The 15678-nt window shown below is 42.1% G+C and overlaps 1 protein-coding gene across 5 annotated transcripts in view; it reads right to left on the bottom strand.

The window, feature by feature from the left end:
• The window catches only part of SMG7 (SMG7 nonsense mediated mRNA decay factor), a 30582-nt gene extending 16880 nt beyond the window's left edge, over positions 1 to 13702 (bottom strand). For 2 of the 5 annotated variants that reach the window (XM_014308103.2, XM_005423728.3), the window contains exons 1-10: positions 13675 to 13702; positions 12308 to 12425; positions 11158 to 11290; positions 8217 to 8388; positions 7320 to 7391; positions 6226 to 6376; positions 5759 to 5894; positions 3565 to 3727; positions 2330 to 2486; positions 58 to 128 (exon numbers count right to left, since the gene is read on the bottom strand). In XM_014308103.2, coding sequence (XP_014163578.1) covers positions 58 to 128; positions 2330 to 2486; positions 3565 to 3727; positions 5759 to 5894; positions 6226 to 6376; positions 7320 to 7391; positions 8217 to 8388; positions 11158 to 11290; positions 12308 to 12425; positions 13675 to 13681 — 1180 coding nt within the window. In that variant the 5' untranslated portion in view covers positions 13682 to 13702. The remainder of the gene's footprint in view (positions 1 to 57; positions 129 to 2329; positions 2487 to 3564; positions 3728 to 5758; positions 5895 to 6225; positions 6377 to 7319; positions 7392 to 8216; positions 8389 to 11157; positions 11291 to 12307; positions 12426 to 13674) is intronic. The other 3 variants (XM_031059164.1, XM_031059165.1, XM_031059163.1) reach the window with 2 other exon arrangements.
• Between the last annotated feature and the right edge of the window lie 1976 nt (positions 13703 to 15678).

The raw sequence follows: 15678 nt of genomic DNA, 5'->3' as shown, positions 1-15678 counted from the left end.
CAGGAAAAACATTGTTTTTCACAGTTCTTTACAGCACAGACTGTTAAGTGTCCTTACCATTATTACTGGATAGATCTTCTTCATGAGGCTGGAAACTATTTAGAAGAGAGATCAGCCAGGGCCATATGCTAAAAATTAGAAAACAGGCAAACCCTGAGTGAAAACTGTATAACATGGGATGTATTTGCTTTACCAAAAAACACTGAATGCTGTTACCATCACAGTTTACATTAATCATCTGATTCCCAAGAAAAGTTTCTTGCAAAGTGTCAGTGAACCCTTTCTTGAAAGAATTACTATTACTAAAAAGCCAACCTAAAATTCCCAAGGAAGCCAGGCTCTCGGAGCACAGACAGCAGGCCAGAGAGCCTGTTGTGAATTTAACCAGATAAAACTGAAGTGTGAGCAAGTGCTGCAAGCACCTGTCTGCAATTCATGCTTTGCAGTCCAAAGCTGATGGCTCTCAAGGCATAGTCAATCAATCAGTTTAGGCAGCAAAAGAATTTATCAAGTCACAGCTGTGCAGTAGCACTTCTGCTCCATGAACAAGAACACTGTACTGTAGTGCTGGAGCATTTACCACCAAGGGAAGAGACTCTAAGTAAGGGCTGCACCAAGCAAGACCATTAAACTAGAGGTGAACTTGCAGTCCCCTGCCTTGCCCTCACAATACCAGTAACAAGCAATGATTGGAAATTCTTCCCAAAGGCCCTGGAGCAAACAATTTTAAAATCACACTGATCCCTGTGTTAACGTTTAACTGCTACCACCAGACTGCTTGCTCCTGTTTGCTAGAAGCTCCCACTCAAAAAGTCCAAAAATCCTTCTTTACTGATGGGCACCACAGAAACAATAGAAAACTATTTCAGGATGCCCACTGTGCTCAGTGTGGAGAAATGAATGTGTCCTCCTCAGCAAGGCTTCCAGTCATCATCCAGCACACAGCCTGGAGAATGCACTGTGCCCCCAGCAGCACTGTACACCCTCAGCTGCTCTCCTGCATGGCTGCAGGCACAGACAGCATGATCTTCATGATTATTCTCTACACTACACTGAGCAACAGCTCCTTCCCATGACTGACAAGGAAAAAAAGAAGGAAAAAACACCCCAGATATCTCCAATAAGGCAAGTAAAGTCAATAATATGTTGTCCAGAAAATGGGTTCCTTCAGAGAATCTCAGAATGGTTTGGGCTGGAAGGGACCTCCCACCCTGTGCCATGGGCAAGGACACCTTCCACCATGCCAAGGTTGCTCCAAGCCCCATCCAGCCTGGCTTTGGACACTTCTAGGGATGGGACAGCCACAGCTTCTCTGAGCAAGCTGAGCCAGAGCCTCACTGCCTTCACAGGGAAGGATTTCTTTCTAACCAACCTAAATCTACCCTCTTTCAGCTTAAAGCCATTTACTCCATGAATCACCCTGCATGTCTTCTCTGCAGGGACTACTTGATATCAAGTAGGTATCTTGCCTATTAAAATACAGGCATAGGTCTTCCTTGAGGATGTGTGAATGGAAATAGTTATCACCATCTCAAAACCACATCTGAACTCTTTTCCTTAATCTTGCCTTCAGGAATTCTGTGGTTTAAGCTCCCAAAACTCCACATGGCTTTTTGTTTCTTATTTAACAAATCAAAGTTATAGGCACCCCTGCTTCCCCCATGCATCACAATGCTTTCCTTGGAGAGCCCATCTTAGGAACAATACTCATCCAGCTGCACCAGTAACAGTCACTCCAATCCTAAGAATCACCTCACAGAAACACTTTATTGAATCACAAAATTCATGAAAAGTTAACAGACTATTAAAATATTGTGAGTTTTGAGCAATTTAAGGCTTAATTTATGAGATTAGTGACAAAAGTGAAAAATCAGAGCAACAGTCCAGAACAGTTATGTCTGCATTGACATTTAAAGAGCCCTTCTACTAAACTGAATTTAACTCCTAGGTGACTACATCACAGCACTGCCCAAGTGATGGTTTAGTCCACAAAATTAAGGCAAGTATTTCTCCTGCCACTTCCCCCAGCAATCTGAGAAATCATTATACTAGATAAGACTACAGGAACACTCAGTAGTTATGCTCAAACTGGACATTTTAAAATCCTGAATGTAAAAAACTTACAGCAAACCTAAAGACAATTAAAAGATGTAACCAACAAATGTAACCAACAAATTTCATGTTTTGCTTCATGAACCTTTTAGCACATACACTTTCTATCATTTTGATGATGAGTTGTATGATCACTTTTTCCATGACTAATTTGTAGATCAACAGTAATTAGGACCTTCATGCAACAAAATGTAACAAGAGAAAGATTAACACTCACTACCGTCTCTCATCAACCACTGCCTCCTGGAAAACACTGGGCCTAAGTTTCAGCCAGTCCATCGAAACCTTCACAGCTGGAAGAGGATATGCAGCCCCAGAGTCCTCCTGGTAGTCATTCTGTAAAGGACACTTGCACAGAACTCCAAGAAATGACACTAGAAACAGAGTAAGAGGAAAAAGCAAAAGCAAAAAACTCCATTATGTGGGAATGACACTTCAAAGTTGACCAAATTACTTAATCAAACATATCCAACCCATAAACCCGTCTTCTGAGAGCTAGTTCTTTAGAACAAGGCAGCCCAGCTACCTCATCTTAAACAATCCAGCAACAGATCATAATACAGGGCTTTTAAATAGTTTTCTACTATGGAGCAGAATCTTGATGTTTATATCTCTTCAACTGTCATGGCAAGTCATTTTGGCAAGTTAAAAAAAATCAGCTGAGACAAGCCCAGTGCAAAAACAGTCACTCACCTACTTATCAGAAATTATCAACTCAACTACCTACCTCCACTTTATTCACTTCAACCAGCAGGCAGAAAAATGCACTGGAGCTCTGCAGGCAGACACCCAGCCCAGATGCCTTAGAGCACAGAAGGTGAGAAAGAGTAATCCCACCCATGTGACCGTGAATCAACTCCAGGCTGGACTTTGGAGAAACCCAGCTATTCAGAAATGTAAGTGTTGACAAACAAGGCCAAGCTGACAACAGGCTCAATTAGGTTAAGCAAATCAGCATTATGTGGCTAGAATCTAAAATGCTCTGCACTTTCACTTATCTCTTGGTTGATATTACCAAAGGCAAAGAAGTAGCTGAGGTCTTGGTTGACTCAACTTCAACTTCAGCCCTATTGAATCAGAACCAGTTCCATTCAAAGCAACTCCAACTGCATGCAGCCAACTGAGGAGCAGCCCCCAAGAGGGGTACTACTCACTGCCAAGCTGGATCCAGTTTTGCACCCAAGTTAAAATGCTCTTTCAGAACCAGGAAAATGATGCTGAGTTCTGTAAAGCTTCAAACAGAGTAAGTCTGGACAAAGAAATCCAGTGTTAGTCAGCACTGCTGACAGAAATGATCCTGTGTGGACCATCATCTCTCACAACTTTCTCCCTAATGTCTGTTCTCAGCACTTACCTCAGCCAGCCATTAAGTTAGATCCTGACAGGAAATTACTAATGGATTCCACATTAAAACCAAGAGAACTGCAAAAATCAATCAGCTCCCACACTTACTGAAGAGAGCCAGGAGCTGTGTCCAGCAGAGCTGCTCATCCTGGCTGTAGCTGTGCTGCTCTGTTTCGTTGCTGAAGTCTCGCAGGTGGTGCAGCTGGAACAGGTTGATCACAGTAATATGGACTAACTGCTGAGAGTTGAAGGCCTTCTGGAACAACAACCTCTGCAACAAACACACAGGGTGCACATATTTTTAGATGGCAAACCACATGCTTGAAAGGACTGGTAGTTGCTCCTTCACTGCTTGACTAATGTTTCTGCTCTTACACAACATTCATTCTGGATTTTATTTTCAGGTCATCCCTCCCAGCACAGAACTGGGCTTCCCAGATGGAACCCACTGTTAAGCACAAGGTTTTTGCTTGCACACCAGCTCAGACACACAACAAATCAACATCCCCTTTGCATATGGTTCTCTTCCAGAGCAAGTGCAACTTGGAATGTGCACAAACAGCACTGCAAAGGCCTATAGATCCACTGGGTTTGTCTGCCTTTCAAAGAACCAGCATGGAGAAGGTGACATTTAAAAAAAACACCCCAGGAAAATTTAACTACTGCATGGTTATGCATTAAAGACTAATTCTACACCTGACTTCATGGGTCACAAAATGCCTCAGTGGACTAAAACAGAGAGAGCTATTTACAAATGTCTTTCAGTAACTCTGCTAGAAAAGACACCTCTCTCAGGACAGGAAAAGAGACTTCAAGGCTTTTTGGGTGAAAAAAGGAGCTATCCTAAATCTCAGCCAACGTATCTTCAGACACAACAATCAGGGAATCAGGTGGATTAACTAGTGTAAGCATCAGGAAAAGGTTTAAGCTCCATATTCACCCTTGACTCTCTCATTTAGGGCATGAAGCACCAGCACCGTACAGCTGACAACTGAGACTGGCAGAGCTGCCAGCAGTAGCACCCAGGGCCTGGCTGAATGCTCCCAACCCTGCAACTGCTCTCCTCAGAGTTTAAATGAGCCACAAAGTTAAACTAATTCACTACCATACAGCCAACTTCACATCCACATTCAACTTGGTGAAGCCAGAAGAGTTACTCTCTGATAAATTACCTTGTGTTGCATAATATAAACAAAAAAAAGGTAATCTAAGCAACAAAGCAGGGCTCAATTAGCTGTTCTAACACTCTGCATCAGTCCAGAAAATGAAGACTGTTCCACATGCCTGAGCAATGCTCATAATTATTGATTATAAGCACTGTAGAAAAAGCAGTACTTTCTCAACAGCCAGCATCACACATGGAAAGAGAGATACAATTACTTCATTTTGAAACAACATAAACTGCCAGGGTTGGAGCAGCCAATTCATAGGAAGTTCTGTGGATTTTTGAATTATTTTAAAAACAGTGTGAACCTAACTGTAGCAACACAATTCAAGACAAAAAAAGTATAAAAGGACTGTAAAGAACATTTGTGATTTTTTATATTGCTCAGACCACATTCCCCTTTCCTATTTTTGAAAAACATCCACTGCTCTGCTGAACATATTCATCCTCCCCGATGCTTTTCCACAAATTAGGAAGCTGAAGCAGAGCAGTCTCCAAAAGGCATTTACCAGTTAACACTATGTTCTCTCTGAAACTATACTATGCATAAATAACCTCGTAAAATCCTTTTGTTTTGATCTTGGCTGTACTGTCCAACATAATGAGGGGGGTATGTAACCAATGGGACTCCTGGATTTTCCATGGAAAACGTGTTCAGCATAGTTCTAGTCTGCACAGAGTAAGGTTGTATGGGACACTTCTCAAGGGCAAACTGTTAACAGGAGAGGCAGGTTTCCCAAGGCAGATTAAAAGCAGCCTTAACAACCACTGGGATTGAATGATAAACATCCAAAACATGAAGCTCTCTAAATTCCTCAGGCCATCGAGCCAAGACTTCACAGATTAATCAAGTTCTTTCCACAGGTATCCAAGAATTATCCAGGTTAATCAACAGTGGTGACTGATTTCTCCTGTATCTCCACCAACAATGGACCATGTGTCAAATGGGAAAAATCCCTAATCTTGGCAGAAGTTACCAGAACTATACAATGTTAGCTGCAATGCAAACCTTCCCTAACAGGCTACTTGAACTTCCTGTATTTTATCATGTCAAAGAATGATTACTGGACTGCAATTTCTGAACTCAACTGCTAAAAATAAACTCAATATACTAATTAATATGTTGTTAGAACTAACCTTGAACTGTTCTTCCAGCTTTTCTCGAAGAGGGCTCAGCTTCTCCAAGCTCTTACTCAGGTACACATGGCCATGAAATTTAATAAATGCCTTGATGAAGTCAGACACGCTCCATCGAGTCTTCACCTCATCACGACTGCATTTAGAACAGAAATACCTGATTCAGTCTTTAGAATTACACACAGCTGCACACAACACCACAGAATTACTCAAAAATGAGGGAGGAATGTCCTGCAAAGCTACTTTTTGTGTTGGCACAATAGGCTTATTTCCTGCATTCACTAATCACAGTCAGGAGCATCACAAACTATTCTTCGTTCCATGCACCTCTGAGGATGCTCTGACTGGACAAGGGCTGAGGGATTTCTGTTTCCACTGCCAAATATTAATAACTTCTAGCACAGCAGGTACTTTTAGAAGAAATATCTTCCAACTTACCTGAGTGGCAATAATTTACTTAGTCTCACCTTTCCAGTGCTTTAGAAAGTGCTTTTTGTAGGTTAGTGGAGGCAGCTGGGAAAGGAAACTTCACAGCAATGCTTCTGCAGTAGTAGAAAATTGTGGTCAAGTGATCTCCTTTGGAGGAAGCTAGGATAGCCAACTGATTATAAGGCTGACCTAAGGGAGAAAAAGACAAGCTGTCCAACAAGTTTGTCCTGGGGGAACCATGCTAGATTTCAGAGTACATGTGGTCACTTGGAAAGGGAGCATAAATTCCTCAGTTCTTCAACAGCCAAGACTTAGACGCACCTGCTGACCCTTCTACCCCAGCCTTAGATCTGAACCACTTCAGTGAAAAAGCCTCTAAATTTGTGGTGCATCAGCTGTTTGGAGGGTTTTGTTTGTTTGTTTTGTTTGCTTGTGTTGCCTTTGTTGCTTGTTTTTTGTTTTGGGGTTTGGTCTTTTTGGTTGTGGGTTTTTGTTTGTCTGTTTTATTGCCTTTTTTTTTTTACCTTCGATGGAGAAGGATTGGGTACGGGGGTCTCTGATTTTGTTTGCTTGTTTGTTTCAGGGGGTTGAGGGTTTTTTTGTTCAGTTAGAATGCAACTGTCTAAATAATTGAATTAGTGGTTTCAGCAGCCCAGCTCAAAGTGACATCCTTCTATCAACATCCCTACACTTGGGGCCACTGGAAGACAATAGCTAAAAAGCTAGATCCCTGAGCTAAAGAACTCATTAACTCCCATCAGAAACTATAAATTAGCATGGGAATAAATAATAAAAGAAATTAAAAAAACCCCAAAGCTGGTGTAAAGCAAGTTTTCATTAATTGTACTTTATAATGTATGAATGTAACAGAGTATAGCAGTAGTGAAGCCTTGGAGTAAAGCTGTGTATTACTTCCCTTGTTTCTAAATCTGCACAAAAGGATGCAACACAGATCATGCAAATAACCATTATCTAAATGATTTACTGATGGGTGAGGCTTTGTTGAATGGCTGTGTGGAAAATTTGGAGAGGGATATTTATATAAAAGCCCAGGTTTTCAACTGCCACAGAAGAAAACAATACCCCAAATCTTCCTTTGGAATTATGAACTGGAAAGGTATCCCAGACTCACCATTAGAAGGGACAAGCTGAGCTGCATGTCTATAGTAAGACTCTGCCTGGCTGGTCTGATTCCTATAGCGAGCTAAGAAAACAGCAAAAAAACCCAAGTTGAGGCACAAAATTCCAGTCCCCTGCAGTTACTTTCATAAAATGCAACTTACCTGAAGAGCATTTCACTAGTATTTCAGAAATAAGCATCAGAAGAATGTGCAATTACACCAAACAGCACCAAGATTTGACACATTTAATTCTGAGGTGGCTGTTTTGCCTCAGACCTAAGACTGTCTTATGGACAACAGTGCCAAGAATACTACATACAGAGAGCTAAAAATATTTTTCATCCCTCTTTGCACGATCACTAACTAGATCTATTTTTAGGTTGTTCAAAAAGCAACTGCAAATTCCTGTGAAAAGAGAACTTTCTACAACACAAAGTTTTACTCGAATCAAGAAAGAAATAAACCTGTTGAACTTAATGTAAAAAAGAAATCCCATTTATGAAAGACTGGATTTCTAACTGGTGGCCTTGTACATAAGATATTAGTGTTCTGGAGAAGTGTGCTAGCCTGCTGCAACAAGCTTTTGTAATAGTTACCAGTTTCAGCACTTCCCTGTGCCTACCAGCTAGAACATGATTAAAATGCTAGGAGACAGACTCTGGCAGATCACTAGCAAGCCAGTGATTAACTGTCTCTATGTGTTAATGTGTAACAAACACTAGATAAGTCTGAACAGAGTTTCTTTCCAGGTCTTTCCCCCTGCTGCAATCAGCACAGGCATAATCAGTAACTAGCTGCTAAAGTGGAGCACACTTGCTGCAGCAGTTGCTGTGGTACACGCAGATCCCTCTTTAGAAGCTGAACACAGACAGAACTCCACATCCCAGCCCTTTCCTTGTGAAACTCACCAATATCTCCCAGGTGGACAAGGCAGTGCTGGCAGATGTAGGAGCAGGAGCTGGACTGCGGCTTCACGATGGCGCTGGTGTGCGTCTGTTTATTGCTAATGATCCCCAGCTGGGAAGACTTCACACGGCACGGCAGGTCCACGTTAAAAACTGTGCACAATTCCTGGAGTAACTGCAAAAATGGCCTGGGTCAGTGGCAGGGCCAGACAGCCAGTGGAAAGGCATCAAAACTAGTCACAAAACTAACAGACTGCCACTCAGAGGTGTGTGCTCACTACTGATGAGCCAAATATATTTGAGGTGAACAAGCTCAAGTTACTGAAAGTGAGACTTTAAAATACATTCTCCATATGGAATTCATTGAGTTCCATTGTGTTCACTGAGTCCATCTGCCCAGTAAGAAAAAGCTCTGCATCCCAAACCAGTAAGCAACTCAATCCTCATGATATTTAAATCACCAAGGATTTACCAGTGGAGATTGACTATGGGAGGTCTACAGATATTGTTGGGTTTTATGGTTTTGCTTTGTCTTTTTGTTTTTTCAGTAGGACACTCAAGAGGAACAGAGTGGGTTTTATACCTTCAAGAAGTGACACTGTTCTCTGAAAATATTAGAAAGGAACATCCCTCACCCTCCAAAGCAGCTTGTTCCAACATAAGAAACCCAACTTTAACATTAGAAAGAAACTATCCCAACTTTAACTTTCGAAAGAAGCTGGGACATAACCAAGTTGATAAGCAATACAAGGCAATACTAACAGTTCAGTGGCTGAAGTGTCAGTAAATATTTGCACTAAGCCAACACTGAGACTCTTTCAAGGAACAAGGCATCAGCTACTTGATCAAATATTTCAAAAGCTGATTGAAAGAAAGCCTCAACTCTGCCATTCTAATTAGTGCTTTTGAAGCTTTTCCTAACAGACTCCAGCAAATACTCTGCAAAGTAATGGCAACCAGAGAGTGAAGAGTGTTTGTTGGACTGATTACTAGGGTAAAAAATGCAGGTAAGAAGTGACAGACTTTCTCCCAGCTGGGAACATGCTCAGTCTCCAAATAAAACAGACCTGCAGGAGGGTTGTACTTCCAGATAAAGGCACAGAGAAAGCCCATGGCTGACAGAGACACATATTCTGTCAGCAAGATGTGACATGATGCTTTTGCTTGCTGCAGAAAGAGGTTTGTGTTACACCTCACACCCCTTTGCCTCTGTTTTTATACAGTAAACAAAAAATCCCCAAACAAGAGATCTCACAGATGAAAGCTGGATAAAAGAGAGCATCTTGACATCTTCAAAGACGCCAAATTAAGAAAATTCATGCTCTTGTTCAAAGATGTCACTTGGGGAAGCCTCATAGCTGAAGAACAGGTACCTTGGCTGAGCCAAGGCTTTAGACTGAAAATGTGATTAACATCACAGCAGAGAAAGATGACCCAGTCTGTAGTGTCAAGCTGAGAAAGAGTAAAATTCCCTGATCCACTGCAGGAAAGAACAAGGCTTTTGCAAGACAAACCGCGTAGAGGTAGAATGCCCTTGGTAACCATGACAGCTTGTGAAACTGGCTACTTCCAACAAGCAGCTTTACAAAAAACCAATGCTGAAGGGGAAAAAAGGGTAGCCACAAGGGTACCCTGGGGTTGGCATGGCAGATGTCTGGAATCCAGCTAGGAAATGATACAGTACAAATGACCTACTGTGAGTGCTGTAAGCTGAAGACAGTGTAAATCAGCCATGACAAAGTTTACTCTGAACACTGAGAGAGGATTCAGCAACCAGAATGTTGTTGAAGCAGACACCAAATGAGGGGGGAAAATGAAAGAAAGGCAAGTTATCTTTACTAAAGCCATTATCATACAGTGACTCTTATTCTTCATAATTTAAATCAAATTAAATCTAACATAGGAAAAGGAGCACTCAACAATACAGTTTTGCTTTAGGGGAAGAAAAGTTCCTAGAAGTGAACTAATTGCTCTAATTAGTTGTCAAAAATAAAGACTTATACCTCAATGCTCATCATAGGTATTTGGAGTCACAAGGAAGAGGAAAAGAACAAAGCAAAAGGCCATCACACACATCCTGTGCATCTGCATTTTCTGCACATATTTCTGTTCCTGAGTAACTCAATCCAAGAACAAACTGATTATCCTTGCTTATCCTTCACTATACAGCAAATGAAAAGGAATGAAGGCGATGGCCCACAAACACATACATAGGAATGAGAAGCTAAATGGGAATTTTTAGAGAAACAGCAGGAAAAAAGTACTAAGAGTACATCAACTAACTCATCTGCTGGGTTTGAGGGTTTTTGTATCGTTATTTCTGTAAGACATTGCAATTAAAAGACAAAATTCCTCACAACAGGTCACCCAAGAGACAGTGTACATGGCTTTAAGAGGGACTGGAGAGCCAGTGAAGGCTAGACCTTCTAATAGTTAGAGGATTCACAAGAAGGCAACAGATGCAGAGGGAGAAGGCAAGAGACAGTGCAAAGAAGTATCTTTCTACCCTTTCCTGCTGCTTTATGATTGCTCTGAGCAGACACAGCAGAGCACAGTAAGAAATGGACCTCTGACCTTACCCAAAACAGTGGGGTTTAGGTGTTAAAGCAGATTCTGTAAGCAAGATGTGACATGATGCTTTTGCTTGCTGCAGAAAGAGGTTTGTGTTACACCTCACACCCCTTTGCCTCTGTTTTTATACAGTAAACAAAAGGGGATTCTATTGCACCAAAAACAACTACCAGATGCACAGAAGTTTCAGCTCAAGACTGATCAAAAGAAAGCCCATCAGCAGCTCTGCAGACATCTCCTGCTGAGAGCACCACTGTTAGCAAGGTGCACTGCTCAATCCAATGCAGCAGCAGTTTCCTAAGCTAAGGGCAAAGAACAGATTTTACCCAGCTAAAACTGATCCTCTGCCCATCCTGTGTTTTGTGCAACTCACCTGTGTGTAGAAGCCGCTAGCTGCCTCTAAAAACAGAGAAAGGTTTGCCTGAACTTCGCTCCGATTCGGATTTGCTCTGTTTTTCGCCTGACCCTGGAGTGTTGTGATCTGATTTTTAAAGGCATGATTCCAACTGAAAATAAAAGAAGCATTTATCTTTTTACTTTGGAAGTGTCTTATGCAGACGGCATAAATAACAAGAAAGAACTGTTTAATTACACAGCATCAGACATGAAGAATATTCAAATTCAGGCAATATTCAGATAAGAACAAATGTTAAATATGGAATAACCACCTTTCCTCACCTCTCATATCTCGGGAAACAGATCCTGATATATATATATATACATATAGCTAACATACACGTGTATATATGTATATGGCTAATGCTAACATCATTAATATTTGCTTGCAATTGTTCTATTTTAGGCAGCAGAGAAGTCCCTCCCTAAAACAAAATGTGGGTTACATAAATGAGGTTTAAAAATCATTCAGTAACTGGAAGCCTGGAGAGGAGAACTCAGCCAGCCTACTCATCTGGTTTCCCTCAATGCTGAAAGAACCACATGCTTCTGTTAACTAAACTTATTACAACCCATGTCTGCACCTTAAATAACAGGGAATGGATTCAGGGCATGGAGAAAACCCAGCTGGATCTTACCCTGATTTGTAAGGTGTCATGAGCAACCCATTAATTAACCCCATGAGCAACTCTGATTATTCCTCCCTCTGCCCAGCTCTACCTCACAGGGCTTAAAACTGGTCTTCAGCAGCTCCTGTTAGACCTTGCTCAAAGCTCCAGGTGATTACATCAGGCAAATTTCCTCCTTTCAGGAAAATGCAGACTTCAGCTCCCCCGAGAGCAGAGCAGACTGGTGCTCCTTAGCTTCTCTGCCTCCACCTGGCTCTCCAAAACCCAGTCCTGCATGACATGGCTGCCTCTGAACTGCCAGAGGTAAAACACTAACCTACTGAATGTTCTTTATCAGCTCTGCAGTGCATTCTCATGTTTCACCCACAGTACAGCTCTCATTTTAAAGGAAATCAGACAACTATTCCATAGGATACAACTGCTTTTCTGGAAGTCTCAGGGTTTCCTGCTGCCCAGCCCAGATCACATACATACACACAAATTCAGTGAGGTACTTACAGGTCCTGCTCCACTTTTTTATCTAAAGCGTATTCCAAATCAGTCACTAGCATTTTTTGATATAAGTCCTGTAGAGCCTGTCTGGATGTCCAGACTTCTGCTGGACCCAGCTTTGAATCTGAGCAACAAGAAAGAAAAAAAAAAAAAAAAAAAAAAAAAAAAAAAAAAACGAAGTCACATAAATTTATGGAGTTAATCTGATTTTTCACTCATTTACCAAATGAAAGAACAGAGCTCAGTGTTAGATACACACCACCAAAGACCTGCTTCTATCATTTTCCTCAGAATAGTGAAATACAAGAACTACAGAGGGGTTGAGGGCTCACTGCTTAACTGATGAGTCTCCTACAACTCCAGACCTAGATGTGAACAAAGTTAGCAGCTGGCAAGTTAAAAAACAAACCAGGTAGGAGGATGTGGTTTTCCATAAGTTATTAAACAGCAGAATTTCTTGCCACTGGATGAATTTAGAAAAATTCCCAGTGTAGCCAAACAATAACTAGCAGACAATAAATCCATGGAGGGATGCTAAATAGGACAGTGCATGGACACACACTGTTAAAGAACACTGTGGGTAAGTACTGCTGTGTGCTTGCCATTTGCTAACTCTTCAGCAGCTATCTGCTCCCCATCCCAGAGGGTGAGTGCAAACACTGCTCCCTGCTATTGAGTTACAGAGTCCAATCTCCCATGGCTGGGGCTGCAGGAGCACAAGGGATGGGCCTCACCCCAGGGAAACCATCCTGATACTGATGGTGGAGCCACTCCTGTTGGGTTAGGTGGATCCAGGTGGTTTTAATAGCCCTATGGGGACTACACCAGCCTGCTACTTTAACTACACCCAGGTGGCAAGCACCGCTGAGCAAAGGTTCATGAGAGAAGCTACTTTTACTGCAGGGCTGATTCATTAATATAAACCATTTCCCATTAATATATACAGCTTAAATCACAGTTCACAGCATTTCACTGCATCTAGGGCTGCACTTTCACAACGCCTGGTAGTGCTCAGATCAGCATTTCCTCATCCAGGTTCCTCAAAATCACCCAAATCCTGGCTAAACCCAAGTACAGCAGTTCCTGTGCTGGTCTGGGCAGGATTCTCAGAGAGAAGTAGAGACATGACCTTCATCTCCAAATGTTTAGAACATCCAAAGTCAGCTTCAAAAATATGTATTAGGTACAGGCCAAAGGGGCACAGTTGCTAAAATACTATTTATTTATATACAGAGGACAAGCCTTTAACATAAGGTCACACACCTACCAGAAAATTCTTAGGAATGATAAGCAAAAGGAACACAAAAGGAAAACAAAACCAGGAATCAAATATTATTAATAAGAGATATAAACTGTATAATAAAGGCAATTACCTGTCATGTCAGCCTTCAGGACTTCTGCCTGCCTGTAAGAAAGCAAAATGACAATAAATTAGAAACAGAAAGGTCAAAATAACTGAATTATGCCAAAGCACATTCATGCAGTGGTGAATCTGCTTACAATTCTGCTCTAGCTCACCCCATGCAGGATTTGAGCTACTGTTGGTTCAACAGCATGACTGCTTTTAGTTCATCCCATAACAGCAGTCAACTGTTCACTTTTCCCTGCTTATGCCTCCTTCTGAACAAATACAAACTAATAATGCTTACATTATAGTTTATATTTTCAGCTTTAATTGGCAGCAGTGTCCTGCCAACATTAGTGATAACTGCCTGAGAACCTGATATCAACTCTAAGTTGTCACACGTGAAACGCAGGAGCCAACAGAGTCAGAGCAACACAAACTCCCATCAGTGTCTGTCAGCACCTCAGTACAGCCCTCCTGCCCCCCATGCTGCACAAGGGAGATGGGATAAGACTGTGGCTTCCCCAATTGCCTCTCTTCCCTGAACTGCATCCCTAAAGTAATGTTTTGATCAGGTTTCCAAGGAAAAAAACAAACCACACAGAAAGAATGGCAACTATAGGTGACTACCTACAACTCCTGCACTGAGCATCCTCTGCAAATCCCCACTGCTGGTGGAAGCTGGCAAATAGCTTCCCAAAACCAGGAGCACTGGGGCAGTCCTCAATAAATAAATATTTCTGAATGGTCAGTGTCTGGCTGGAGCAGGCAAGGGAGGTGCTACAGCTCAGCACTGTGTCAGCAGTACATAAAGCTGCAAGGAGCAGCCCTGTGGCCTGCCTGATGGACACAACTAACCCAGGGCTGGCAGAGGGGACACAAGGCTGCCTGCTTGGGCTGGGTTTGGATGGGACATGTCCCTGTTCCTGATGCACTCAGGTGGTGATGCAGATTTGGAGAGTGCAAGCTTTCCACACCGGACATGGGATCAATCCTCCCAGCATATGAAATGCTCCCTTCACCTGCCTCAGAACAAAAACTAAGAACAAACACAGTTGGAAGACACACTGTGCCTAACATGAATGTCAGATGCCAGCTTGGAAAAGAATGGAGAGCCAGGAGAAAGCACCACCTAATCCCTAAAGAGGCTGCAGAAATCAGCATATACTTTCTCTTGCCCATGTGAAGTTGTCATGACTGTAAACAGTTTTTCAGTTTGTTCTGGAATCTAGCTACTGGCCATAAATTACAGGGATGGTTTTGAGGTCCACATGAGAATTTAAAAAGTATTAGAATAGGATATACATTAGGAACACGTAAATTGCTAAGTCCCTTTGCAAAATTTCTGTTTTTTAAATGCAAGCATTATCTATAACAGCTCACCATAGCCACCTCCATCTAAAAAGCAATGGCATGCCCCAAGAGCTTTAATTGTCAGGAACACAAGTCAAGAACATCTTAACTGATATCAGAAGTGAACCTGTACATTTCTCACCTGATCCTAATTTAATGCCTTTGAGACAACTTCTTTCAGTTTATTTATTTCAAGAAGGTGTTATTATGTTTTTTTAACTCCTAAAAGCAGAGAACACTGGAAGAAGAGATAACAGAGATAAGCAATGCAAATTTTAGCTACTGTATCAGGAGAAGGCTGAAAGCCCAAGAAACATTTCTTCCTCATCCACACAGAGGCAACAAAAGGCACCTAAGTGAAGCCTCCTAAGTGATGGCTCTCTGGCTGCAGCCAGCAGGATGGCAATGAGCAGATCCTGCCTTCAGGGAGTCAAGAAGAGACGAGGAGGGACAGCAATCTCCTGTGCAGGCTGTGCCTCGGCAGCCCCTGCACTGCTGACCTCAAGCCCAGTCAGGCACAGAGCTGAGCCAGAGCTGCGGTGCTGGCAGCCAGCAATGCCACTGCTCCCAAGGAAAAGCTGACTTGCTCAGGTGCTGGAATCTCGCTTTTCTGAACAGCCAGCCAAGTTCCTACAGTCTGGCTCACGCTTCAAACATCTTCCAGTGCTGTGAAGGTCTC

Source organism: Geospiza fortis, unplaced genomic scaffold, assembly GCF_000277835.1.
Source record: "Geospiza fortis unplaced genomic scaffold, GeoFor_1.0 scaffold229, whole genome shotgun sequence".
NCBI classification, from domain to species: domain Eukaryota; kingdom Metazoa; phylum Chordata; class Aves; order Passeriformes; family Thraupidae; genus Geospiza; species Geospiza fortis.
The sequence above is the reverse complement of the archived record's forward strand: the minus strand, read 5'-3'. Positions and strand labels throughout refer to the sequence as shown.